Below are 25954 nucleotides of genomic sequence, written 5' to 3'. Positions count from 1 at the left end.
TTACATATACATAGATCTGTAAGGAAAATTATGTAAATCAGTAGCTCTTGAAAGGTAGTTCTCATTTCAAGTTCTCTGCTATGAGTCAGTCGAGGTTTAATACTCCCTATAAAATATGAAGTTTTCAGAAAGAACACAAAGAAAATGTCAAAAACTAATTAAAAGTTTGGGTATGAATGATCAAACCTAACTAAACAAAAGCACGCTTCTACGTTGCAAGAAAACTAAATATTCAATTATCTGTAGACTGTGGTAAAAGACAGATGTAAACTTAAATGTGTCAACTAGCTTCTGATAGCGCTGAATTCAAGTAAGGCTATCTATGTGCCATACATTTAAAATACACCCCCCACCCCCGAATCCTAGAAACTGTAGTTTACCTTGCGCAGAGCTGCAGTGCCTAGCACCCTTAACAAACTACAGTTCCCAGAATTATTTGAGGGGAATCATGTACTTTAAAATGCATGGCAAGCCTAGCTGCACTTTCCCAGGAGAAAGCCTCACTGAGTTAAACAGGAGCGCCTGCAATGCCCTGCTTCTGAATTGCCAGTAGCATCTGCCTGGCTATTCCTGCTAGGAACCAAATGCCATTTGGTGTAATCCAACTAGTCTCTACGTACTTGTTTCCTTAAATTCCTCATACAAAATGTATGAATTTGATTGTGTGGGGATGGAGGATATGCGGACACCTTGTCAAGTCACGTTGCCAGCAATGGGACTGGGGGGAAATAGTTTGGGGTGGGGGGTTGGCGTCGTCGAAGTGGTATCTACGTTTGAACAGCAGCGGCATATCTGGTTTATTTTTCTTTTTACTCCGGGTCCTCAGGCCTAGCTTGGGAGGCGTCTCCTCCTCCCTCTTCCAAGCCTTCCATCATAAGAAGAATAAGTACTGTATTATCATTCGGCAGGGAATAGGAAGTAGTGGGAATGGCACTGTCGCCCTGAAGCTAAAGACTGGGCGGGCTGTGGCCCTGACTAGAGGCAATGTAGGGAGACACCAGCAGCCAAGGCGCTGAGCCAGCGACCAGAGGCCTAGTTCGGCCCTCTCCCCGACAGTTGCGCTTTCCGCCCCAGCAGCCATTACTACTCACCGAAACTGCTTCGCCGCTCTAGGACGGACGAGTCCTGGGTGGACACAGCCATGGCGACTCTAGGGAGGGAGAAGAGGAGCCGCTTCCCTGCGCGGGGCGCTTGCCTCGCCCTCGCCCCCGCCCCGCGCCGGGTTCGAAGTAACGAACGGGCCGCCGCCGGCTGCCCTGGCGGGGTAGAGGCTGCTTCGCCCCACGGGACGCGCCTTCGGTTTACCCCGCCAAGGTGCCCCGTCGGGCAGGCCGGCTCCCACAACAAGTTCCGCCCCACAAAGATGGATTACAGCTGGGGACGCATACATACTAATGCTACCCCCTTAACCCATCACTCCCGTGGGGAAATAAGCCTGCCACCCTGTATGGTTTACCTGAGAGTAAGAGTAAGCCCATGGAAAAATATGACGCATATTTCTGAGCGGGATTGCTCTGTGACTGGATTGCTCCCCCCTCCCCATTTAATCCACACTACAACCCTGTGAGGTAGGTTAGTGACTGGCTCAAGGTCACCCAGTGAGCTTCATGCCCAAGTGGGGATTTCAACACTGGTTTTTCCCAGGTCCGCATTGGCTCTCAAATATAACATTCGGTATAAACTTCATTTTGCAGTTAGGATAGCTCGCCAAGTGCACAGGTGGCGGAGGCTCCTTCTACCTTTTTGCATATCAGGTGCTCGGAAGTCAGCCTCATGTTGCTGAATGGGACTCCTTCGAGGAAGAAGGCATAAATTAAGGTTACAGCCTTGGGAATTGTGTGGATTTACAAAGTGGAGCTGGTCACATCTAAAACCAGCAGCTCCACCTGCCAAAATCCCCTCTTCTCCATATAAAATTACAGAAGCCCAAGCCTGCTTTAATAATACTGTATAAAAAGAGGTCTGCTGGATCTTCTTATGGGTTGAAAACCCTGTCATTGTCCAGCATCCTGTTCTCATAGTGGCCAACAATATCTCTGTGAGAAGGTCACAAAGTAAGACATGAACGCAACAACACATTCCACACTTGTGATTCCCAGCAACTATTATTTGAAGGCATACTATGTTTAATCAGCCTGTCTGGAAAGTTCTGAATTTGGAAGAGCTTCATTCTGCCAGTAATATTGGGAGGTTAATTGATGTGGATGTTTCAAATCATGCCATTGAACTCTAAAATATTATAGTATTATCTTTATAAAGTATAATAATATGCATCATCTGCTTTCTTGCTGATTCCTGTCTTCTCTCTGTAATTTTGGGTTTTTAAATATTCAGAAACCACTTCTTATTGAAGACAGAAATAACTTTAATAGACCAAGTTCATAAGTAAGATCAGGTGGGAAAGGATTAGGCGTTTGAAAATATCTCCAGATGGAATGTCCCAAGCATCCCTGTGAACAGTCATAAATCAGAAATAAATATCTGAGTCACAGCATCCTACTACAATTGCCGTTTTCCATCAGGGCTTTGCATACCCATGAAGTCTGAAACTAGTTTCCAACCTCATGTCAGATATTTCTTCATGCACCTGGATTCCTGAGTTTAGTTGGCCCGATCTGCAATGACAGATTTTTAAAATGTGGAAATCTGCCCTATAGAAACCCAAAGCATATTTCTCTTGCCTATATGAATTTGTGTGGAACAAAGTCACTGGACAGCATATCCATTTTGTCACTCCACTTTTTCCAGCACATTGCTTCTGTGCTTCAAAGATGCTCTAGTTAGACACACAAACACAATGACTGAGGCACCCTGATACTAAACAGGCGCACACAGAACCTGCATGAACTTTTTCACTATTTTTGAATTGTCATACATTATTTATTGGATGTATAATCCCACTTTACACTTTTAAAACTAAAAACACACAGTATAATGTAAATTGTTAGATGGTTGGGCTTTTAATGTGTAACACCGATCTTTATTTTCGCTAGTTTTAATGTATAGCTTTTTATGCTTTTCACCAGGCTTATTTTGCTTTAAGCATTGGTTGCAAAAGAATTTTAGAATTGTACTTTGTGTTTTCATGGATTATATAGTGTTATGATTATGTTGTATGCCATGCAATATACAATATATGATAAATTATTATCTATATTCTATATTGAGTCTTCCTGTGCTCATGCTTATGCAGCCAAAACCACACCCAACACACGGAATACTGAGAAATACGGCAGGTACAGACTAACCCCGAGGTATAAATACCGGTAAGTACAAAATAATTGGCAGAAAAAATCTGTGTGGATTCCTTACCTCCACCCCACCAGGAACAAACCAACTCATCCCATTAATTCAGTGGCATGGAATGTTGAGAGACTCTTGATGGGAACAGAGAAATACTGTATATAAAAACTGCAGAAAGAAGCATCTCATTTCCTGCATGTCACTTCTTGGTTCACACAAGATGGTTTTCATTGCCTCCAGGCCCAGAAGAGACCTGTCTGTGGACATCAATGGAGCAACTAAAGAATTCAGTGCAGCTGCTGTGTCTTCCACCCCTACAGAAAAAGGAGTAAGGAGACCAAAATGGAGCAAAAAGCAGGTCGGACAGAAACAATACAAATTAAAAGCTTTTGCAGATGACCTGGTTTTGACCTTGCAGAAGCCAGAGCCTAGTACGAAAAGAGTATTACAACTGATTAATGACTTTGGTCGGGTGGCTGGATTTAAATTAAATAAACAGAAAACTAAGGTTTTGGGAAAAAATTTGACTGATACAGAGTCAGAACGGTTTCAGAATGAGACGGAACTTAATGTGGTTAAAAAAGTAAAATACCTAGGGGTAAACATAACAGCAAAAAATCTAAGTCTATTTAAGGACAACTATGAAAAATGCTGGACAGAAATTAAGAGAGACTTAGATAGTTGGTCAAAATTGAAACTTTCTTTGTTAGGCCGAATTGCTGCTATCAAGATGAATGTATTGCCAAGGATGCTGTTTTTATTTCAAACACTTCAGGTTTTGGACAAAACGGAGTGCTTTCAGAAGTGGCAGAGAGATATTTCTAAGTTTGTCTGGCAGGGCAAAAAGCCCAGAATTAAGTTTAAGATATTAACTGATGCAAAACAAAGAGGGGGCTTTGCCCTGCCAGACTTAAAGTTGTATTATGAAGCCGCAGCGTTCTGCTGGCTAAAAGACTGGCTACTTCTTGAAGACACTGATGTGTTAGATTTGGAAGGGTTTAACAATGCTTTTGGATGGCATGCATATTTATGGTATGACAAGGTTAAAGCAAATAAGGCCTTTAAGAACCATATTGTCAGAAAATCACTGTTTAATGTCTGGACAAAATATAAAGACTTGCTGGAAAATAAAACCCCAAGGTGGCTTTCACCTTTGGAAGTTAAGGCCCGAAAAAGACCCAATATGGAGGCTAAATGGCCAAAATATTGGGAAATACTAGAAAAAGATGGAGACAACTGGAAATTGCAGAGTTTGGAGAAAATGAAGGATAAAGTGCGAGACTGGTTACATTATGCTCAGATTAAAGAAGTTTTTAAAAATGACAAGAAACTAGGGTTCCAGGTGGAGAAATCGAAACTAGAAACAGAATTGTTAGAACCAAAGACCAAGGTACTTTCAAGGATGTATAACTTGCTGTTAAAATGGAATACACAAGATGAAACGGTTAAATCGGCTATGATAAGGTGGGCACAGGACATTGGGTATAATATCATGTTTGAGGACTGGGAAAGGTTGTGGAGTACTGGATTGAAATTTACTGCATGTAACGCTTTGAAAGAAAATGTAATGAAAATGATTTATAGATGGTATATGACCCCAGTCAAACTTGCAAAAATTTACCACCTGACTGACAATAAGTGTTGGAAATGTAAAGAGTGTGAGGGAACGTTCTTCCACCTCTGGTGGACTTGCCCTAAAGTGAAGGCGTTCTGGGAAATGATTTATAATGAACTGAAAAAGGTATTTAAATATACCTTCACTAAGAAACCAGAGGCCTTCCTTTTGGGTATTGTCGGCCAAGGGGTGGTAAAGAAGGACCAGACATTTTTTATGTATGCAACAACAGCAGCAAGGATACTTCTCGCAAAGCACTGGAAAACTCAAGATCTACCCACACTGGAAGAATGGCAGATGCAACTGATAGACTACATGGAACTGGCTGAGATGACCGGCAGAATTCGTGACCTGGGAGAAGAGAGGACTGAGGAGGATTGGAAGAAATTTAAGAATTATTTACAAAAATATTGTAACTTGAGTGAATGCTAAATAGGATGCTAGAGCAAAATAACTGAGCACCACTAAATTTAGATGATTTTAAGAAAATAAGTAAGATTGTGAAAATATAACTCTTTTTGAGAACTAGAAGATTATGAAACATAGAAGGGATATAAGAATGTAAATAAGATAATAAATTGCTGACAAAATGTTATAACGATGAAAGTGGGAGCGGGAGATGTGAGGAAGTCCAAAGAAAATGTGAAATTATGTTAAGATATATGTTACATTGTTTATTATGTTCATTTCTATTGTAAAACCCAATAAATTTCTTTAAAAAAAAAAAAATGGAGCAAAAAGAACCCCAACACTGCCTATGGGTATGCTCCATGGGCAGATTGCTGACCAATGGAGGGAGGGCAGAGATGGAATGGAGCTGCAAGAACCATGTTGCTAGGGCCCAATTATGAAATGGTTGCCTTTGAGAAAAGTCCTAAAAGTCTCAGCCTGTGTATCTCACAAAAAAATTCCTATTATTCATGTTAATGGTTAAATATTAGAGATATTCCACTCCAAGGAACCTATGACTCAGCACACGGAAGGGGGATTTAAGAGCAGCTCAGCCTAGGGAGTACCCAGAATGATGCTACTTCAAGTGTTTCTTACAAACCACGTCACACAATCCATAAAATAAAAAAGGTTCTGAAAGCTCATGGTATTTGTAGCATTAGGAGTTTGTGGGTACCAAATTCCCCCAAATTCCTGGGTCCAGTATGTTAAAATATAAGCCAGAACAAAAGGAAGCTGATGAGCCATTAGGAATGCCAAAGAGAGGATGCTCTGTGCCAAATGGCAAATGGGAGTTAGTTAGAAGACAAAGCCAGAGTCTGAAGTAGAGTCTTTAGAGTTGGCTTGGACGTGAGCTGGAGGGAAAAGGTTGCAGTCTGGTAAAGGTAGCAAGCTGGAGAGAGGATAAGTGCAGGATGTTTGATGTCTGTTTGAATCCAAATCTGCACCTATGGGAGAAGCAAGACCCTCTTCGAGTGCTGTGAACCCCTCCATCATAGGCTCAGGTTGTTTTTGTGTAAATAAACCATATGTCATAAAGAGACCACAGTCTCTGCTGGGCCTCATTTCCAAAAGGATGAGCATCTGGAACCCCACAGCTTGGAGACTGAAGGTGTCATGCAACAGTACATTCAAGGTCTTGCAAGTTATTAATTATTATAGCCTGAATGCAAGGGTTTTAAATCACCTACACTTTGCTATCACAATCTGCAGGAAGCTGACTTTACTTCAGTCTGTCAAAACTCATTAATTACAGTGAATCCAGCACTTTAGTTAACTATTTTAGCATTTTTAAGGGAAGCTAGTGGGGTTCTCAAAAAGCACCCTGGGGGAGTTGAAAACTCTTCCATCGTCTACTTTCCTTATGTCTGAGGTTCTGTTATCCAGTGGACTAATTCTTAAAATCCATGAGCACCCAGAGAGGAGACCATGGCAACTTTGCTCTTCCCCAGGGAGAATATGAGCCCAGGTTTGGACATGCTAAGCCAAACCATGACTTAGCCCAGCATGGCACTGCAGCAAAACCAGGCCAGTGAAACCAGCCAACACACCCCAAAATGTAGCATCAAAATATTGGTTCATAAGAGCAAATGGAATGTGCAATGCTGAATTTTTTAATGTTTTTAATATATTATTATATTATTATTTTATCTTAAATATTACTTTATCTTAAATATTATTTTATTTTTATGTTCTTTCTATTTTATTTTAAATTGCACTGTTTCACATTTTGATATTTGCCAGCCTGGGTGCTTTTGGAAATGCAGAATACAAATTAAATAAATATTCAACATACTGTACTGTTTATGGCCTGACGGTAGTTGTGCAGTTCCTTCAGATTTATTTTTATACTCTCTTCTTTGTCTGGCTTTAACCCAAATACTAATGACAATTTTCTTTAGTCAAGTACTGTTTATGACAATTTTGTTGAGAATTTCTGTAATAGAGAATTACCCAAAGCTCACATAATAATAAAACAACAACAACTCACAAAACTTATAAGGATAAAGCACATGACAAGTCTTATATTTAAAATTTTATTTGCATCAGACATAAAACTTTCATTAAAAGCACTCAAGTTATGTTTAATAGCCAGGCAGCAGAAAATTATAATACTATGGGGCATGGTATTAACAAAGCAGTACAAATAAAAATATTGTGACTGAATCTAGATGCATTCAAACCATCTACACTTTCATGATCATCCACTGGCCTTGTTTCTTGGCCTTTAAAATTAAAAATACAAACATTTGGATCTCCTTCTTGCTACAGTCACACACATTTATAAAAATCAGACTTAGTATAATCACAACAGCAGAACTAAGAGCAGGAGTTAAATAATAAATAAAAATATATTAGGTATGTTTGCTTATCAGCTCAATAACCCCTTAATTGCATGTGCTGTTCAGAAACGTCTGTTGCAGGAGTGAAAGTTTCTTCCCTGTTGCCAGTTAAAGTTCATCGCTCTCATAGAGTCCAGACTGTGCTGCCATACGCTGAAACTCTCCTTCATCCGGGAAGAAAGCTTGTTTCACATCTAGACCTTTACCATTGAGTGCCAAGTATTTGCTAAAAGTTGGTCGAACCTTCAGTGGTTTAGGGTTTGGAACTGGCTTGTATGTGTGAGCTGAAATAGATTTTAGAAAGCAAAGAGAAATAATTCAGATTACTTTGTTTAAAAAGTGGGAGAGAGAAAAGTGGGATACAGACCAATCAAGTAAGTCGCCCCATTTCAGCTTGCTACACCGAAAGGGATGATCATCTGTGCTACATGCAAGACACATAAAGGGAGTTTAGGCAATCATGCCAATTAGACATGTTCATATACTCGGTGCATCAATACCTTCCATCTTTCACATCTTCAGTCCAACTGTATGCAAAGTTAGGCCTAACTAAAACATGCTCATTTCAATTGGCCTGGGTTCACCTAACTGTGCAGGCCTATTGGGGGGGGGGGGAGTGTAGCATCAACATTCACATATGTAAAAGAAGAAAAATGAAGAAGTACTTACTAGCCACGTCCAATCTGGCATGGCATGTTGCCACTCCTGCCTCGTTGACAGCAGATACTGTGTACCAACCAGCATCTTTCTTATTTACATTGTGGATCAGCAAGCAAACCTTCCCAGAGGTATCATGAAACATACTAGGAAAAGAGAAAAATGACAAAAAAAAATGAAGATTACAGTCCCCTCTCCTACCTTAAGGCTAATATACTTCATGAAAATCATTCTTGTTAAGCATTGCCAGGTATTTCTAAGACACAGACCTGTATTCAACTGCATATATAAATTTGCTGATATTTATGTTTTGCCTTTCTTCCATCATGGAACTCAAAGCAGCATGAATGTGTTTTCCAAGTGGTCATCCACCCAGATCCTGGGCAGGCCTACTTAGCTTCAGACCATACCCAGGGGGCGCTATAGAGACTGTCCAGCAGTGCCCTTGAGCTGAATGTAGTATCAGGCCATGTAAGCAAGTCCTCATCTTGCAGATCCCCTCCCACTTTTCAAGTCCTAACAGTTTCTAATATTTTGCAAATTCCCATTATGCAGTCACTTTGGAGGGCCCCTTCTCCACATTCAACATCTAGTCCACATCTAGCTCAAGATTGCTTAAAGCAAAAATGCTCTCCCACACTGCAGACTATAATACAGTCTTCTGAACAACACTTTTTTTTGTAGAAGAGTGATGAAGCTGAAAATCACAGCAATTCCCTTTTTCCCAATGCTTGGAGCCAAAAACACCACATATCAGTTTATAAACCATTAAACTAGACCCACCAACAGTATTTGATTCAACTTGACTCCTGAACAGCTGAGAGGCCCATCATGATACAGATACCCACCTGATTCTGTCTGTATTGAATTGTACCATTTCATTATTTCTCTTCCAGTATATTTGTGGTGGGGGGATAGCAGACACTTGGCATTCAAGTCTGGCCGAATCCCCCTCATAAACTCTTGTGCTTTGAGGTTTAAAGATGAATGTTGGGGCTTTCCGATGTTCTCGAGCTAGATAGAAGTTTGGATTAAAAAAAAAAAAAGACAAAAGATGACATCTTACAGCCATGACAGACTAAAAGTGAAGGCAAATAAAAACAAAGCCATTTTTAATATCCCAAATGTATTTATAATCCAGCATATTTCAATCTATCAGGTCCTTCATCTGGTCATTTCAAAAATACAGAAACTAACAGAAAAGTAGAAAGAAAGTGGATACAACAGAATTAAGGACTTAGGAGTCTGCATTTTGAAATCCCTTGCTGAAGGACTTGACATTTAATATAACAGTTTCTTCTACCCCTTTGCTTCCAGCTTTCCCTCCTCAATTGCTTGGGGTTTCCCTCTTTTGCTGCAAATGAAAGATATATCCTGGACAGTGCAATCTTTGACACACATGCTTGCATCAGTGGTTCCATTCTGAACTCACTTCGTATCCAGAAGCCCTGCTTATGAACCTAGTCTTCCTATTTATTTCAGTATCGATGGCTGTGCATCCATGCCGGCTATACACTTCATTTGGTGCTGTACCCAAAAGAGTAGGAGCAGAAGAACAGCTCTCAAACTCATATATTGAGACTAAGTAGTGGATTCCCACTTTCAGTGGAATTAGAAACCCCATCACTGTAGATAACATTTAGAAATTTCATTTTTAGAAAGTCATGCACACAAGGTATGACTTTATGTCACAATAATTTAAAATTCTGAAAATTTCTTTAGATACAGCCCTTATCAAAGAGCACATAAAGAAAGGATATTTGTAACAGAATGCACCAGCTGAAGTAAAGAAACAAAAAATTGTTTCCAAATAGACAAAGCTCTCTCATACCAATGACATCTAGCTTTACTGTAAAGGAAGCTTCTCCAGCACGGTTGAAAGCCACACACTCCCATGTTCCAGCATCATAGACCCTGACGACTTCAAAAATGAATGAGTGGAAGCCTTTCTCAGATACGATCATTTTATGGAAGTCATCTGGGTGAACTAATCTTCCATTTAGGTACCATGCCACATCTGGAGTTGGGAGGCCGCTGACCTACAAGGGGAAAGACAACAGATACCAAGGGGGTAGTGTCAGATAAAGGTATTGTGGTACTATAATTCATGCCAAATGGCATGTCTGCATGGGAACATCAATGTGTGTTCATTTGATACTCTATATATGCAGAATCACTGCACACATTGTGACTGATTTGTGTAGTACGTGTTATTCTGGGTTGCAGTTTTGTAACATACCCAGTCGTACCTTGGTTGTCAAAGGCCCTAGAAATTGGACGTTTCGGCTCCCGAACACCACAAACCCAGAAGTGACTGTTCCGGTTTGCAAACGTTCTTTTGGAACCTGAACGTCCGATGGGGCTTCTGCAGCTTCTGATCGGTTGCAGGAGCTTCCTGCAGCCAATCAGAAGCCGCACTTTGGTTTTCAAACGTTTTGGAAGTTGAACGGACTTCCGGAACGGATTCCGTTTTACTTCCAAGGTACGACTGTAAAGCAGAAACAGAGCTACGTTCATACCACATGGTCTACAAAAGAGTCTAGTATTGTCATATATAAATGTCATAGTTTAACAAAATAACACAAACAAGACGAGGAGTGATTTCTATTCAAAAAATGGGTCTGTGCTATAAAAATACATACAACACATAGTGGTGTGACATTGACTGTGTGAAAGAAATTGTATGACACAAAACTAGGTCACAAGGGATAACTGGGGCAATGCTCAGTGGCCTGCAAAACTTCAGACTTTTCTGCCCATTATCAGATTTTGTCAACATGCAAGCACAAAAAAGGCAGTGCAGGGGGGAGGTCACAAGAACACTAGCAAAATTGTGCCGAGACTCTCATTTCTGTGAAGATTACTAGGCACAGCACAAACCAAACTACAGTATGCACTCGGTTTGCAGAAAATACACTGCTCCACATTTTTGCAGTGTTAATATGTTTCTTTAAAAATGCCTTGCCTTGTGGCAGTGGCTGATCAGGCAGCCCAGGAAGGTTTCCAATCATACCCTAAATTCCTCTTACTGGAATTTCATAATTGACTTTCAGAATATGTTAGTAGAAGATGCAGTGGGGGCCGGCAACTTAGATGGCTTTTACAGAGAGATTTGGTGAATTCATGGAGGATGTAGGTTTAATCCTGTTTCCATGATCAGAGGCAATATACCTCCAAAGCTTCAGAGGTTTGGGGAAAACAAAAACAGAAGGATACTACCTCTGTGCCCCACTTGTGAGCTTCTAGGAACCATGGGACTGACCATAGCTGGAAACAGAACACTGAACAAAATGGACCATGGTCTGGTCCAACAAGGCAATTCTTAAATCCAGTGGGTTTTTTTCCTTCTAAAAAAACATTTAGGGGTACTCTCATTTTGACTCAAGAAAATCACCTTTTTATAGTTCAAATCGGGAAAAATAAATACAGTAAATGGACAAAAGTACAAGGATTCATTAAATGTTTAGGGGTATGCATACCCCTGCGCCCCCCCCCCCGAAAAAAAGCACTGCTTAAATCTATTAGGAGGCACAGCTGTGTTGAAAGTGGCTTGAAATCATACATTACCTTGAAATCAATCCTGCAAAATCTTCCTTCTTCAACTGTTATGTCTTCAGGCACTTGTACAAAACGTGGTTGAAAAAATTTCTCCTGGATTGACCCTTGCTCATTCCTCTCCCCTCTTGAAGATGGCCTGCTCCTAAAAGGGCACATCAACAAGGCAATAAAGTATTCCTATAATAATCTTTCTCCCCCTACACACCCACAGTAAGTATGTGTTAATAGTTCCATTACACGATAGCCTGGTGAGGATAGTTTCCAAAGAGGCAAAATTATATTTCTAGTTTTGCAGTTTCATTATGGCAATAAACTATCTAGGACTGTTGAAGAGAATAACTCATGCATATTTCATAGGATGACTCCCATCTTTGGCCTCATGGTATTTAATGTGGTATCTTGTGCCTTACACAGTTTCCCCTTACAGGAAGACTGAACTACATTGTTTATAATACATGTTTTCCCGAACTTAGAATCAATTATATGCGCTGAAGTGTATGATTTAAAAACTCTGTCCCCATTGGGCATTCAACTTCATATGATTATGAGCAGGCTTCCCACTTCAGACCTTCCACATGTGGCAAGCAGCTGGACCAGATGATGTGGATGCCTGACTTGCTTTCATACCTTTAAGGGACTCCAAACGACTCTCTTGGCCAAGGCTCTCAAACCATGGGGAAAGGTAGCCAATGTGGTGCTCTTCAGATGTTGCTCAACTACAGCTCCCATCATCCCTTTTTATTGGCCATGCTAGCTGGGTCTGATGGGAGCTGTAGTCCAAGAACATCCAAAGGGCACTATGCTGGCTACTCTTGCTCTAGGGCCACTATCGGTAACAGTTCACACAACCAGTGTATGCAGTTTGGATCAGATCTCATGTCATTAGCATACACCTTGCAGGTTAATGTGCACATAATATGTACCTTGCTTGTGCTGAAGGAACGTGCAGTCGTGTGCTTTCCAAGTTCTGATGCTGCAAAAATCAGAAGAGGTAATGATCACTGCTTTAATCATGAACACATATGATGGACTCTCAATTGAACATCCTACAGCTTAAATCTTTCTGGAGAAACAAACTGCTCATTTAAAACCACAAGCACTTTCTAATGCAGACTATAAAAGAAACTGATCCCCTAAAGTCATCATAATCAGCAGTCACAAATGTGAGCCAGAGTCATGCGCAAGAGGAATGACACAATTCTTTCCATTGGTCCAAACTATTTTGGCAAACATGTCACCTTTGTTGTGGGGTGGGGTGGGGGGACTATTATCCCACTGGAGTATCTGAAATGAGAGCTAGGGACACAGTGTCCTTCAGCTGACCAGGAATAGAGTCAAGTATTGGCAAGAGCACACTGTTGTGCACACTCATAAAAGGGTACCAATGGCAATCAGCACATCTTAAGCTGGAAAATATTTTCCCTGTTAGGTCACAGCACTAGAACCAAATCACACGGGCTTTATGAGAGCAACTGGGATTTTATTTTATTTTTCCCTCACTAACACAACTCATCTTAGCATTTTAAAGAACAGATGTAATTGAATTCAATACAAGGTATAATTCAGGCACAGTGGTATTCCTGCCATTTTAGCAATGAGGACAGTTAATTATAGGAAGTGCAGCACTAACAGTTCTAGGTATTTGTATATCCAACACAGTACGATATTAACACTCTGTCAAGTTCTTCACATCTGATAGTTGCATTTTGGAACACTGGTTTAGCAGTCAAGAGAACCTTTACACCAGAGTAAGCTCATGAACTATCTAACATGGGTATTTTTATTTTGCTACGCCAATGAGCTATCGGCTAGCATTTTTAGAAGATAATATCTGACAATATTTTACATTGTGAAGAAGTAGGACTTTTAGCTATTTCGTACTGATGTTTATAAAATGGTCCTTTTCACTTTAAACTCTCTTGTGCATAGGAAAGTCAAAAGCTCACAGGCAGGTTAAAAGTAAATGGGGATGTTTTACTCAGAGAATTTTGTACAATGGGATACTGTAGGTTAAAGGTTCCCCTAGTAACCTAGCAATTAAAGAAGAAATAGACACTTAACTAAAACTCTCCTCCTTGTGTTTAAAAGTTTTTCTTTGAGATAACTTTTATATAAGTTATGTTCAAAATAGGGTACCTGTCATAAACGTAATGACTTGGCATTGCAAATTTGTCTTCAGAGTCCAGTGTTAAGAGACTTTATAGAAGTTTTTGAGAGATATAAGTATTTTCAAACAATTATAACTGAGGTTCAATAACACTATGACTAGTGTGGTGGTAACAGAGACTCTCCTACAGCCTTTCAACACCATTAAACTCCAAGAAGGGGGGTAATCAGTCAGAAAGTTGGGAAGACAGAGAGATAAAAACCTGAAGAGTTGAACAGCTGCAAGGAGATAGAAGAGGGCTGAAAAGACTTTTAAGGGAGTTGGAATAATCAAAAGTGTTAGGGAGCAGGTGGATACTGCAGCAGAAAGGAGTGGAAGAAAAAAATCAAAAAGTGACCCTGAAATGGAAATTGGAGATGCAAATTGATAAGTATTGTCTTGGTAAGGAAAACATCTAATATAGATATAGCTGGATGCATTTCTCTATTTTATCTTATCTTAGCTACTTAAATGTAAAATTTGGTTACCTCCCCCCAACCCCTTCCCATTGTTTTAAACTGTTACCCTACCAAAACCTTAAGTAAAAGCCTTGTCTCTCACTCCTCTCCCCATTTAATTGCCATACCACTCTGTCCAGTACTGGGAGTAAGCTGGGCCAGTTAAAATCCTAATCAGCCATCAATAAATCATAAATCCAGTAGCTGAAGAGGCCACTGACAGCAGCAGCTAGGACAAAGCATACTCGAAAATAAATTCTCCACCTGGGATTTAACCATGGCCACAGATATAGTTCCCCCAATCATTTCCCCCCATTTTTTCTACTTTTTCTATACATCAATGGAGCAAATACTGGTAATGTGGGGCCAAGATCAGCCTTTGTCTCAGGCCCCATCTGCATCACACCACTTTACATGGTCATGGCTTCCTCCAAAGAACCCTGGGAAGTGTAATTTTTTAAGGGTCCTGAGCTATTAAAGGAGACCTCTATTTCTCCTCACAGAGCTTCAATTCTCCAAGTTCCCTGAGAAGAGGCACTGATTGTTAAATTAATTTGAAGATTGCTCAGTGAGGGGAATAGGGGTCACCCAGCAACGCTCAACACTCTTAACAAACCACTCTTCCCAGGATTCTTTTGGGAACGACAAAATTATTTAAAGTGGCACAATACTGCTTTAAATTGGTAGTGTATATGGGCCCTCAGTCAGATCCCAGTGTTCCAACAGCAGAGGGGAAGCGCATTTCCTGGCTCAATTGTTCCACTGAAAAAGAGAAGCATCTGCACTTAGGATGCTCAGTGATACAGTGCAGCCCATTCTGCTCACCATCATCCTTCTGCATGCTGTGTTCTGCATCACTCCTACAACTTCCTTGGCTCTGTGTGCTCTCTTCCCATCACTCCACTTCTTCCTGTGTCCTGTTGGCTACGGAAAGCCACTGTGGCCACATCTGAGCAGCAATACACTATGAGCATCTGCCACAGTGAACTGGATCAAAATTTTGCTGTACTATTGGGATTTATTTTATAATTATATTTGAGTCACAATAATTCGGTGTGGGAGAGAAATCACCTCAAGGTGAAAGACAAAGAGGTCTGACAGCTTTGTTGGATCTTTCAGGTGACCATTTAGCATTTTCTATGCAGCAAGGAATCACTATCCGGTGCAAATTCTAGAAGCAAGGTAGATGTACTAGCCATTATACAAGCCAACTATACGTGTCAGCTGAAGTAATCATCTCATGGTGCGGGTCATGACAGCATGGGAACCCACAGATTCCAAAGTATTCCAATACTTGATTTACTCAGGGGATCTCTTCACTGCAGTCAGGAGAACCAAGGGACACATTAACAAGAATAAAACTAGCTCTGGATCCCATTCCACATGCATGTCTCTCAGGGCTTAGGCCAAGGGAGGACTTATTACAAAACAGGTATGTAGGTGGCGCTGTGGTCTAAACCACTGAGCCTCTTGGGCTTGCTGAAGTAATCATCTCATGGTGCGGGTCATGACAGAATGGGAACCCACAGATGGCTATAAGTACTCCTCCTTTCCTACATTTAACCTGCATATGTCTTTATTATTATGAATATGTATTTATTATGCATATTGCAGTGACCCATGACAGGCCATTTGTGAAGTGGTCTTATCCTTATGTTACCATGGTAACATGGAAAACTATGGAGGGAGGACACAAGTGTTACCTAATCCATGTCTTGTCTTGGGCAGCGTAATGTATCTTTATTCCTCAAATGAAGAATCCTAATATCCATCCCTTGAATGTTGTTCAGAAAAAAATTCTGCTAGGTCGTATGGATGACAGCAGGAACAAATATTACTATTATCAGTTACCAACCCCCAGTCTTATTTTATTTTTGGAAATCCCAATTTATGTTCTGGACTGTGAATATATATATATATTTAAAAAAAAAACCTTACTTGTGCATCCTGTATGTTTTCTTCACTCTGTGGTTCAAACACAGATGCAGCATTTTCTGGTCCAAGTAACCTGCGAGCCATTCTCTCCTCGTAGCTTAAACGCTAAACACAGAGCAAAAGAAAAGGTTAGTTAGAAAAGGCTGTTTAATGCTGTTTGAACTTCTAATTCCTATTCAGCATAACAGAGCTAACTACATGAAGAGATAACTGAAAGACAAGCCCATGAACTCCTTAAAGTATTCCAGTACTTGATTTACTCAGGGGATCTCTTCACTGCAGTCAGGAGAACCAAGGAAGGGACACATTAACAAGAATAAAACTAGCTCTGGATTCCATTCCACATGCATGTCTCTCAGGGCTTGGGCCAAGGGAGGACTTATTGCAAAACAGGTATGTGGGTGGCGCTGTGGTCTAAACCACTGAGCCTCTTGGGCTTGTTGATTGGAAGGTTGGCAGTTCAAATCCCTGCGACGGAGTGAGCTCCCATTGCTCTGTCCCAGCTCCTGCCAACCTAGCAGTTTGAAAGCAGACCAGTGCAAGTAGCTAAATAGGTACCACTCAACGGGAAGGTAAATGGCGTTTCCGTGCACTCTGGCTTCCGTCACGGTGTCCCGTTGCGCCAGAAGCAGTTTAGTCATGTTGGCCACATGACCTGGAAAGCTATCTATGGACAAATGCCGGCTCCCTCAGCCTGAAGTGAGATGAGCGCTGCACCCCAATCGACTCTGACTGGACTTTACCTTTATTACTAAACATACAGCTGATCCAGGCAGATATCCACACACACACTGCTTGAGAGTACTGTACTTGCAAATTACTAATGGTTGTTACACAATTCAAGCTACCTGATGAATGAATAAACTATAAAATACTTGATCTGGGAAGTTAAATAGAAGCTTTAACTCATTTGAGATAGATTCAGCTTGGGCCAATACATAAAGCAAGAGCAATAATAAGTTAGTGTACTACAAGTGTTCTGTGCAAGCTCAATGGGTGCACAGGTTCAGATCTCAAATCCATTACCTTTTGGGACAAGATGCACGAAGTGCAACACCACTTCTTTTAAATAGGTGTAAGCAGGTAAAACCATGGGGTTACTGTGGCAAGTAACAGCCTTGTGTGGAGTTCCTTCTCCTCCTCTTTCAATGTCTAATTCAATGTACCCAGTGTCAATCCAGTTCAATCTACTCAAAATCATAATGTGCTTGCTACCCTCACCTTCTCCTAGATGACTGCTATAGAAAAACATTAATGACATATACAGGGTAAGCTGATGTTGACATCAGGGGAAAACTCAACACAGAAGTGACATTTTCAGCGGGACCCTTGTAGTTAATTGCCTGCTACAACATAGTCTGACATACTCTGATGGTTGAGATCCTGGTGGTTGAACTAATCTCTCACACATCCTTACCATAGGATTTTAGCTTTGACTTTGATCATGTTATGGCTTTGGCATCAACTGTAAATTACAGGATTACATCCATGAATGGCACTTGATCAGAAATTAAGCACTGTTGACTCAAGGGCCAATTTATCTCTAAGAAGCCACTCTGTTGCCAGAGCTCAATAGCTCTGGAGGACAGCACTTCAGTGAAATCATTCCCAATTCTGAAATGATTGCCTTTAGTATTAAAAGTACTCCTAAATTAATCTAGAGAATGTCTTTCTCAACTGACACAGTTTGAATGGCAGTTTCAACATACATTACAGGTGTTATAGGTGTCACATAATATCGATTCTGCATTTGTAAGAAATCAATCTTTTAGTGTGGCATCACATACACTTGGAACTCCCTGCCTACTGACATCAGGCAGGTGCCTTCAACATGCTCTTTTAGAACTTGCTAAAATCATATTTATTAGACAAGCCTTCCCAGATGTGTAGTATACTTGTGTATGTTTGTTGTAATCTGTTTTTAGTTTATTGCTGATTTTTTAATGTTTTTAATATATAAAATTCATGAAATAAATATTTGTTTTAGTAAAACATGAGCCATACTGGCTTGGACTGATAGGAGTTAACATTGGCTATGCCTGGCTTAAGATGCACAAACTGCACGGTAACTAAGCTCAGAGCCATCCAGCTCAGTCACTTAACTTGCAAGCTCCCCTCTGCCAGATAATATACATCTCTTACTTGGTTCCCGTTATGGAGAAGGCTGTCTTTACATCGCAGTTTCCTTTCCAAGTCTTGAATGAGGGCGTCTTTCGTTCCTTGTATCTCTCTGTCAGATGTCTTCTGCACTGGTTTGGTGCTGCTGGTTTGCTTCTTGTACATAGGCTTCGAATAACTGCTAATTTAAGGGGAAAGGTGAAATTGGTAGCTATTTAGAGCTGGATACAAGACATACTTCTGAAGGCAGCTCCATTAGAAGTTTGTCTTGCTACTCAGTTGTTGTGCCAGAAGGCAACATCAACACCATATGTAGACACACTGGTAGCCATAGTCACATGTTACTCATGCACAGGATATTACTGCAACTACTTTCAAGTGGGGCTGTGCTTCTAGCCACACTTCTGATGTGGTGTCTCCTTCCTCAAACAACCACATGCTGCTCATGGTTGTCTGAGATGAAAGCCAAACACACATGTTCCTGCTCACGTGTAGCAGGTATGTGTGATCCAAGCAAGTGGCACTTTAGACCCAGTTCTAAAGTAATCACAGTAACATGCTACATGAAAGTAAGATGTGAATAAGGCTTATGCAGTTTACTGGGTGGCAATGGCACCTGCCACATATTTGACCCCATATTATAATTAATGTTTGGAAGAAGGCACAAGCTATTGGTCCGCCCCTTATTTTCTGGGCATTCTCCAAGCTACTTAATACTAATAGGTACATATACTGAATGTTGCCTCAATAGGTACATACATTGAGTACAGTGGTACCTTGGGTTACAAATGCTTCGGGTTACAAACACTTCAGGTTATGAACTCCACTAACCCGGAAGTAGTACCTCGGGCACCGGCAGCGCAGCAGCAGTGGGAGGCCCCATTAGCTAAATTAGTACCTCAGGTTAAGAACAGACCTCCGGAACAAATTAAGTTCGTAACCCGAGGTACCACTGTACTGCCAGTAGCTTACTTGTGTCATTTCATTTTCTGCAACCTAGGACTATTTTTTATAGAAAAGAGAGCTAAGTCATGTGCCAACAAGACATCCGGTATGGCCAAAATTGAACTTTTGATTTATTTTTAAGACTGAGACATAAGGAATCTGTCTCTGAACAGATAATTGCAAGAGTATCTTTTTATTTTATGAAGGAAGACTCAGGATTAGCTCTCAATCTGTGAGCCCTGAATTTTTTGGCATTTTTAGTTCAGAGCTTCTTGGCAATTCACTCCTAATAATTTCACAGCAGGATTCACCAACACCAGGAATCCTGATTCTACTATATTTGCATGCTACTTCCCCAACAGTCCACCACTGGGTCTTCTGTCTGTTGTCTCACACTGAACTCCTGAACACATTTACTTGCAATTCCGTCATACTGATTGCAATAGAACTTGATTCTAGGTATCCATACTTAGGGTTGCAGTCCTAGTCTTGGAGGATTATCCACCTCTGAGAACTTAAATAATGGCAAAATGTTTAGCAATTTTACAATGAAAAGCATTAAAGGAATGCAAAGTATTTTATACGTATCATGTATTATGCTGGCTAATGCAGGAATGCGTAACCCTTACAGACAAATTCTTGCCTTTGTAGCACCTGCATTTCAGCCCTATTATGATTAGGAAACACTCCTGCCATTGGCGCTCCTTTGTGCCCTTCAGATATTATGCAGAATATGAATGCCACAGCTTTTCACAGCACAGCAAGAAAGGGTTGTTTGGAGAGACAAGGAAGGTGGAACATTGCGTTCTGTCTGGGCACTACCAAGAGTTGTCCTTTATTCTGGGAACAAAACACTTATCCTAATTGGTATGAAGCTCGTTTTTCAAGAAAGCTGACTGTCAATAAAACATTTCAAAGAATTTAAGGGGACCGGGGGAGAGTTTTCATTCTTCAATTTCCCACAATATATTTTCTCCGTTATATATTTGTCTGCTCTAAATATACATTATCAAAACCATAATATACTGGAGAGCAGGAAATATCTCCACTGAGGGATAGATTGTATGCAGGGAATAATTCCACTTGTTTTGTGTAATTTGCTTGGCTTAATAATTCCTACTCTATGAGGAATTATCGCTAGGGCGGAAATTCAAGACATCCTCAGTGGGGAGTAAAAAAAAAGGTAAAGGTAAATGACCCCTAACAGTTAAGTCCAGTCGCAAACAACTCTGGGGTTGCGGCGCTCATCTCACTTTACTGGCCGAGGGAGCCGGCGTACAGCTTCCGGGTCATGTGGCCAGCATGACTAAGCTGCTTCTGGTGAAACCAAAACACAGTGAAAGACTAACTTTGGTTATGATTTAACAGTACAGTCCTAAGCATGTTTTACCCAGAAGTAACTCTTGAGTTCAACTGGACTTGGGTCTGCTTAGGATTGTAGCAAATTTGCTTGTTGGGGGTTGCCCTACTAAAGTCAATCAACACATAAATCAGTCAAGCAGTCCCCCCACCTATTTTCACAAAAAGACAGAGCCACAATTCATGTTTAAAACCTGGAAAAATGTAAGGGATACGTATCTGGCTTAAGATAATTTATCCTGTCTTTAAAAAGGATCCCTTAACAGACATGGCTTTTGTCATACGCCAACCAGGAGGCCAGGGTGGGGAGACTGAGGTGAAGAGCACAGATATAATCATGCATTTGGGGCCTGGTTTAAGTATCCAACTAAAAAACAGAATGGGACATTCTGCAACTACTTTTATTTTTCAACCATGTTCTGCCTTCTCTTATACTAAGCTTTGGGAAGTCTCATGTCTCATACCTCATACCTCCCATCCCTTGGCATTTAGAAAAGCAAAAGCAGACTTTGCAAAATGAAGGGCACTTCTCAAGGTTGCCATTCCTGGTTTCCCCTCCTGTCTCCAGAGTCAACACTTGAAGCTGAGTACAGTACATGGGAGCACAGGATGAAACAGGCCAAGGGTTTTCAAGAGCCATACATACACATACTTCAAAGGGAAAGAACATACTTACTTTGACTCCACTGAGGAAGGACCTTGGCTATTATAATCAAAGTGGGAGGGCAACACGGAGCAAAGGAATGCCGCAGGGGACTGGTTATGCATGGATGAAATCCTCTGCCCAGATGAGGAGCTAGCAGGAGACTGTGCAGATGCAGGTGTTACGGGAAATGAAGCACTATATGAAGGTGAGGAGAGTGAGATTGGCGAGCTCAGCGATGAAGAGGAAGAAAACTTCTTCTCATTAGGATTACAAGGCTGGATTAGAATGGAAGACTGTTTGGTTTGCCTGCTTGGAAGCGTAGTAGAGGTTTCTGGTCCTGGAGGCTGTGGTTTCCCTTGATATGTATTTTGAGACTGGATAAAATGTTTTGGACGCTCATAGTTAAACATGCTTGGTTGATACATAGAGGACACGGATGGGAGGTTACTGACACTCATGGTGAAGATTTCACAATTGTCCTGTGTTTTAGAAGGTGAAAAAAGGGCTTTGGGTTGGTGGCTGGAAAGAATAAGCTGATAAATTTTGTGGCCTTTCTCGGCTAGGTTCCTGGGTGGAACAGAATCCCTGCCTCAGCAGAGTGTGGCTGTCTTGATGATGGCAATTCCTTTAGGAAAACAATACAAATAAAAAATAAATGGCATGCCACAATGACTAGCAAAAGGTCATGTAGACTTATCAGACTGGAAGGTTCCAATGGTTGCCCAACCCTGACAAAACATAACGTCTTGTACCTAAAGTATCCTGGAGGTATATCTGTCTAACCTCTTTCCCCCCTGCTAACTCTTTATTAAAAGTTTTCCACTTTACATGCTTCTGAAAGTTCAGCTCTCCAAAATACAATAGTGAATACACTTGCTTTAGTATACAGTATTACTACATATTAATTTACATGTTGATTACAACCTCTCACCCACTGAAAGCAATGGAACTCAATGAGTTACTTTTGTTGGATTACCCCTATAGCTACCACTAAAAGATACTAGCCCATTAAATAAATGATCACAGTGCTCAGCATACAATGTAGCGGTCAACTACTGGAGACCCCAAAAACAAAGCAAAACTTTGGTTCCATAAATGACCTATAATTACAGAACGTTAACACTAATTTTCCATGGAGGCTTCACAACTTGTGTGAAAGGTATGTACAATGAACAAGCACCAATATTGCCTTCATTAAAAGGGATGCTTCTAGCTGCTGTGTGTCAGAAGAAAGCATAAGCAGGTCAGAAAAAAATTAATTTTTTCAAAGCCGAGAACACTAAAAGTATATGAGCTGCTCTAATGCATCTCACATAAATTGACTTGAATTCATTAAAAAAAGGTTACAGAATATACTAGTATATTAGGGTTAACAAAACATGGCTCCTCACTAACATACTGTTAGCCTTCTCAACAACCAAGATTTCTTTATGCTGTAATTTTACAACTATAGATACAAGTTCTAACCAGAAAATGTTTGTTGATGTCCCACTGAAATTAATTGGGTGAGTGAGCTTGCCTTTTTCGGGCTTGTGCTAAACCTACAGAAATTTATATACACAACTAAATAAATTTAGCCACCCAGAGTGGCTGGGAAAACCCAGCCGGATGGGCAGGGTATACATTATAAATTATTATTATTATTATTATTATTATTATTATTATTAAAGCCAAGTAGTCATTCCAAGTAGTTCCTTGGAAGCTAGTGGGTCATCTGGGAAATTAAAAGTTTAGACCTCACTTTCAGATTTAGAGTCCAGTTTCATCAACAATTTATAGAGAACTACCAAAATCAGTGAGCAGCAAATATGCAGAAACAACTTTAATTATGTAAGGTTTATAGATTAGAATTACCTAATTAACCACAACTTTTTGCAACCCACAAAAGATAAACCTTATACAGGAGATTATGTTCACAATTCATTTTCTGTCTGAACTAGCAGTCATAGCCACCCTCAGGCACATGCTCATATGGATGTTACAAGAAGCAAGCATTTACAGATTTAGTTAGCAACAATTTCTATTAACGTGACTCTTCATATGCAAACTGTAAGCGATAGATAAAGAGGAAGTTTTATTTTTTTTAAACTGAGCAAAAATTCAGAAAGTTGCTTATGGGGAATACTTAAATCAATACAACCAACAATTAATGTGTTACTGGGAAAATCCACCTGTACAGCAAACCCCATAGGTGCTTCCAGACAGGGATTTGTATTGAGTTGTTGGCAAATTTTTAGACAACTTAATTAGATATACAGTATAGATATATTTTAAACCCAGACAGGGTAAATCCTGATGAGATTGGGGGAAGAATACAGGCTGCCATTCTTATACCAACAATGTTGTGTGGAAACCGCAAAAAAAAAAATGCATACATCAAGAGCACCCATCCCACAAGCACCTGTCTGCAAGCTCCCCAAATCTCATGCATGCCACTGTGTTTTTTTTTAGTGAAAAGACCTCTAGGAGGAGGGTTGAATAGTAGGGGGGAGAGCTACTTAACCCTTTCTCCATCAGCTATTTTTCCAAATCAAAAACTACCAGCATAGCAGCTGCTTCCCCCTGTGGAGTCCCAGATCAGCTGTTTTGCTATATATATTTGTGTGTGTGTAAATACAGTACATTGTCTTCTTTTCACAGGAGAACCTAAAGAAGGTTCCATGAGGTCATACATTCCCCAGTGAGATCAAATTATTAAGGGGAGTGGGGTGCGCTGTATAAAGCCTTTTCCTTTCGATATTTAAAAGAAGATGCAACCCTAAGTAAATAATTATGAAAAAGAAAGCAACAAGTCTCCTACTTCTTCCTCTTTGCACATTTCAGGAATGCAAGACAAAATCACCTTCAAGTCGGCATGGCGAAGAAGGCTGAACACTTTAATACTACACTACCACCCTAAAACACCTACCCTTCCTCCCCACCCCTGCTATAAAGCTTGCAAGGTGTCCCCCAGACCCCAAACAAACCGAGCCGGTGAGATCCTAATATAATTGACTTTGCCATTTACACATATCCTACTGAGCACAAATACAAAACGTTCCCTTTCCAACTCATCTTAAAAGAGAAGGTTCCACTGCACCTCGCATCCATTACTAACAGCGAGTTCCTAAACGAGTTTTTACTCAAAACTCTCGCTGGGCTCTGTGGGTCTTAACTCTTTACAAGCATGCTAAGCACTCGGGAGCCTCTAAAGCGGCGCACTTACTGCTCCAGAGGTTTAAAAGCAAGGCGGGAGGGGAGGAACAAAAGAGTCTTACCTGTTGTCAAAAGATGGTATCACCTGAGGTGTTTTTAACCAGTGCTGGTGGGGGAAGCCAGCCATTCACTAACACAGACTACAATCATAGTAGCTCTCTGCTTAGTATTAATAAGGCCAGTGACTTTTATCTGCTGCCAAATAATGACATCCGATGTGCCCGCTTGTCCACCTACCCAGGCTAAGGTGTCAGAATAAAAGTCCCCCGCCCTATCACGGTCATCTCTCGTTAGGTAGGACACAGGCTGCCGAGAGATTCTGTTAGGCAAGCCGATATATCGTGCATATTTATTCTTCTAAACCCCAAGGGATTCAATCAGGCTTACTCCCGAGTAGGCGTGCAAAAGACCGCTTGCCACTTTAAACCCGTTGCACAAGTCTCTTGGTCGGGGGCGCCTGTCACGGACGTAGCCAAGATTTATTGGGGGTGGGGAGGCCTTGCGTTTTTTTGGGGGGGGGCAGAACCAAATTATCTGCGACGCAATTGGTCAGTTAGTTTAGTTAGTAATTTTTATTTATTTACTTGATGTGGGGCAGCTGCCCCCGTCCCCGCCCATGGCGCCTGCGCGGGCAACGATACTGGGAGGGGAGAAAGAAAAGCATGGGAAAATGTCCTACTGGGAGCAAGCCTAACTTTTAACATGTCCGTGTATAGCACGTGGATTTGGGGGAGGACAGAATAAAATAAAGTAAATTTGGTGAGAAAGGCTCCCTTAAAACAGAAAGAAAAAAGAACACATTTGCAAGAGAAGTGCTCCCAACTGCTAACACAACTTTTCATTCATCGATTGAGGCTGCAGTACCGGCCATCTCACTGAAGGCCCCCCTCCCGCCGGGAAAAAGACGCCCACCGGGACTACAATTCAAAGCAAATTGCAGCTCACAGCCTACCGAGCCCGGAATAGCCTCGAACTAATCCCACCGCCCCAAGGGCATCCTCGGGAGCGTTACCATTCCTGCGCACCCGGATGCTCCGCGGTTGCCAACTGCGCCTAAATTTTGCACATGATCCTCTGACTCCAACTTCAGCGGGCCTCTTCCAAGAGAACAGCGGTGCTGAACCGGGTGAACTTTCCGAACCAAAGCCCGGCTTTGGAGGAAAAGCTAAAATTATGATCTAACTGGGCATTTCGTTTGCAAAGCGGGTTGGCTCAGGCAGCTAAGAGAAGGGACGACCTGAAGCTGCTCCACCTCTCTGTGGAAGGATAGGCGCGAAGGTGCAGAAG

The 25954-nt window shown here is 41.1% G+C and overlaps 2 protein-coding genes across 28 annotated transcripts in view; both read right to left on the bottom strand.

Annotated features, from left to right (window-relative positions):
• PKD2L2 (polycystin 2 like 2, transient receptor potential cation channel) overlaps positions 1–1568 on the bottom strand; it is a 30973-nt gene extending 29405 nt beyond the window's left edge. For 3 of the 4 annotated variants that reach the window (XR_013983214.1, XR_013983215.1, XM_080996313.1), the window contains exons 1-2: positions 1092–1568; positions 5–106 (exon numbers count right to left, since the gene is read on the bottom strand). Coding sequence is in view for 2 of the 4 variants with exons in the window: in XM_080996313.1 (XP_080852439.1) it covers positions 5–106; positions 1092–1143 (154 nt within the window). In the remaining 2 variants the exon portion in view is untranslated. The remainder of the gene's footprint in view (positions 1–4; positions 107–1091) is intronic. The other variant, XM_080996314.1, reaches the window with a different exon arrangement.
• Positions 1569–7330: 5762 nt separating this feature from the next.
• The window catches only part of MYOT (myotilin), a 53373-nt gene continuing 34749 nt past the window's right edge, over positions 7331–25954 (bottom strand). For 15 of the 24 annotated variants that reach the window (XM_080996281.1, XM_080996298.1, XM_080996299.1 and 12 more), the window contains 9 exons: positions 21503–21667; positions 18547–18703; positions 16408–16509; positions 12789–12838; positions 11875–12007; positions 10139–10346; positions 9156–9321; positions 8320–8453; positions 7331–7934 (listed from right to left, as the gene is read on the bottom strand). In XM_080996281.1, coding sequence (XP_080852407.1) covers positions 7759–7934; positions 8320–8453; positions 9156–9321; positions 10139–10346; positions 11875–12007; positions 12789–12838; positions 16408–16509; positions 18547–18703; positions 21503–21667 — 1291 coding nt within the window. In that variant the 3' untranslated portion in view covers positions 7331–7758. Of the gene's footprint in view, positions 7935–8319; positions 8454–9155; positions 9322–10138; positions 10347–11874; positions 12008–12788; positions 12839–16407; positions 16510–18546; positions 18704–21502; positions 22098–24729; positions 25116–25954 lie in introns of those variants that run through there. The other 9 variants (XM_080996301.1, XM_080996286.1, XM_080996293.1 and 6 more) reach the window with 8 other exon arrangements.

This window comes from Podarcis pityusensis, assembly GCF_964106645.2.
Source record: "Podarcis pityusensis genome assembly, chromosome: 2".
Classification (NCBI taxonomy): domain Eukaryota; kingdom Metazoa; phylum Chordata; class Lepidosauria; order Squamata; family Lacertidae; genus Podarcis; species Podarcis pityusensis.
This window is presented reverse-complemented; position numbering and strand designations above follow the sequence as displayed.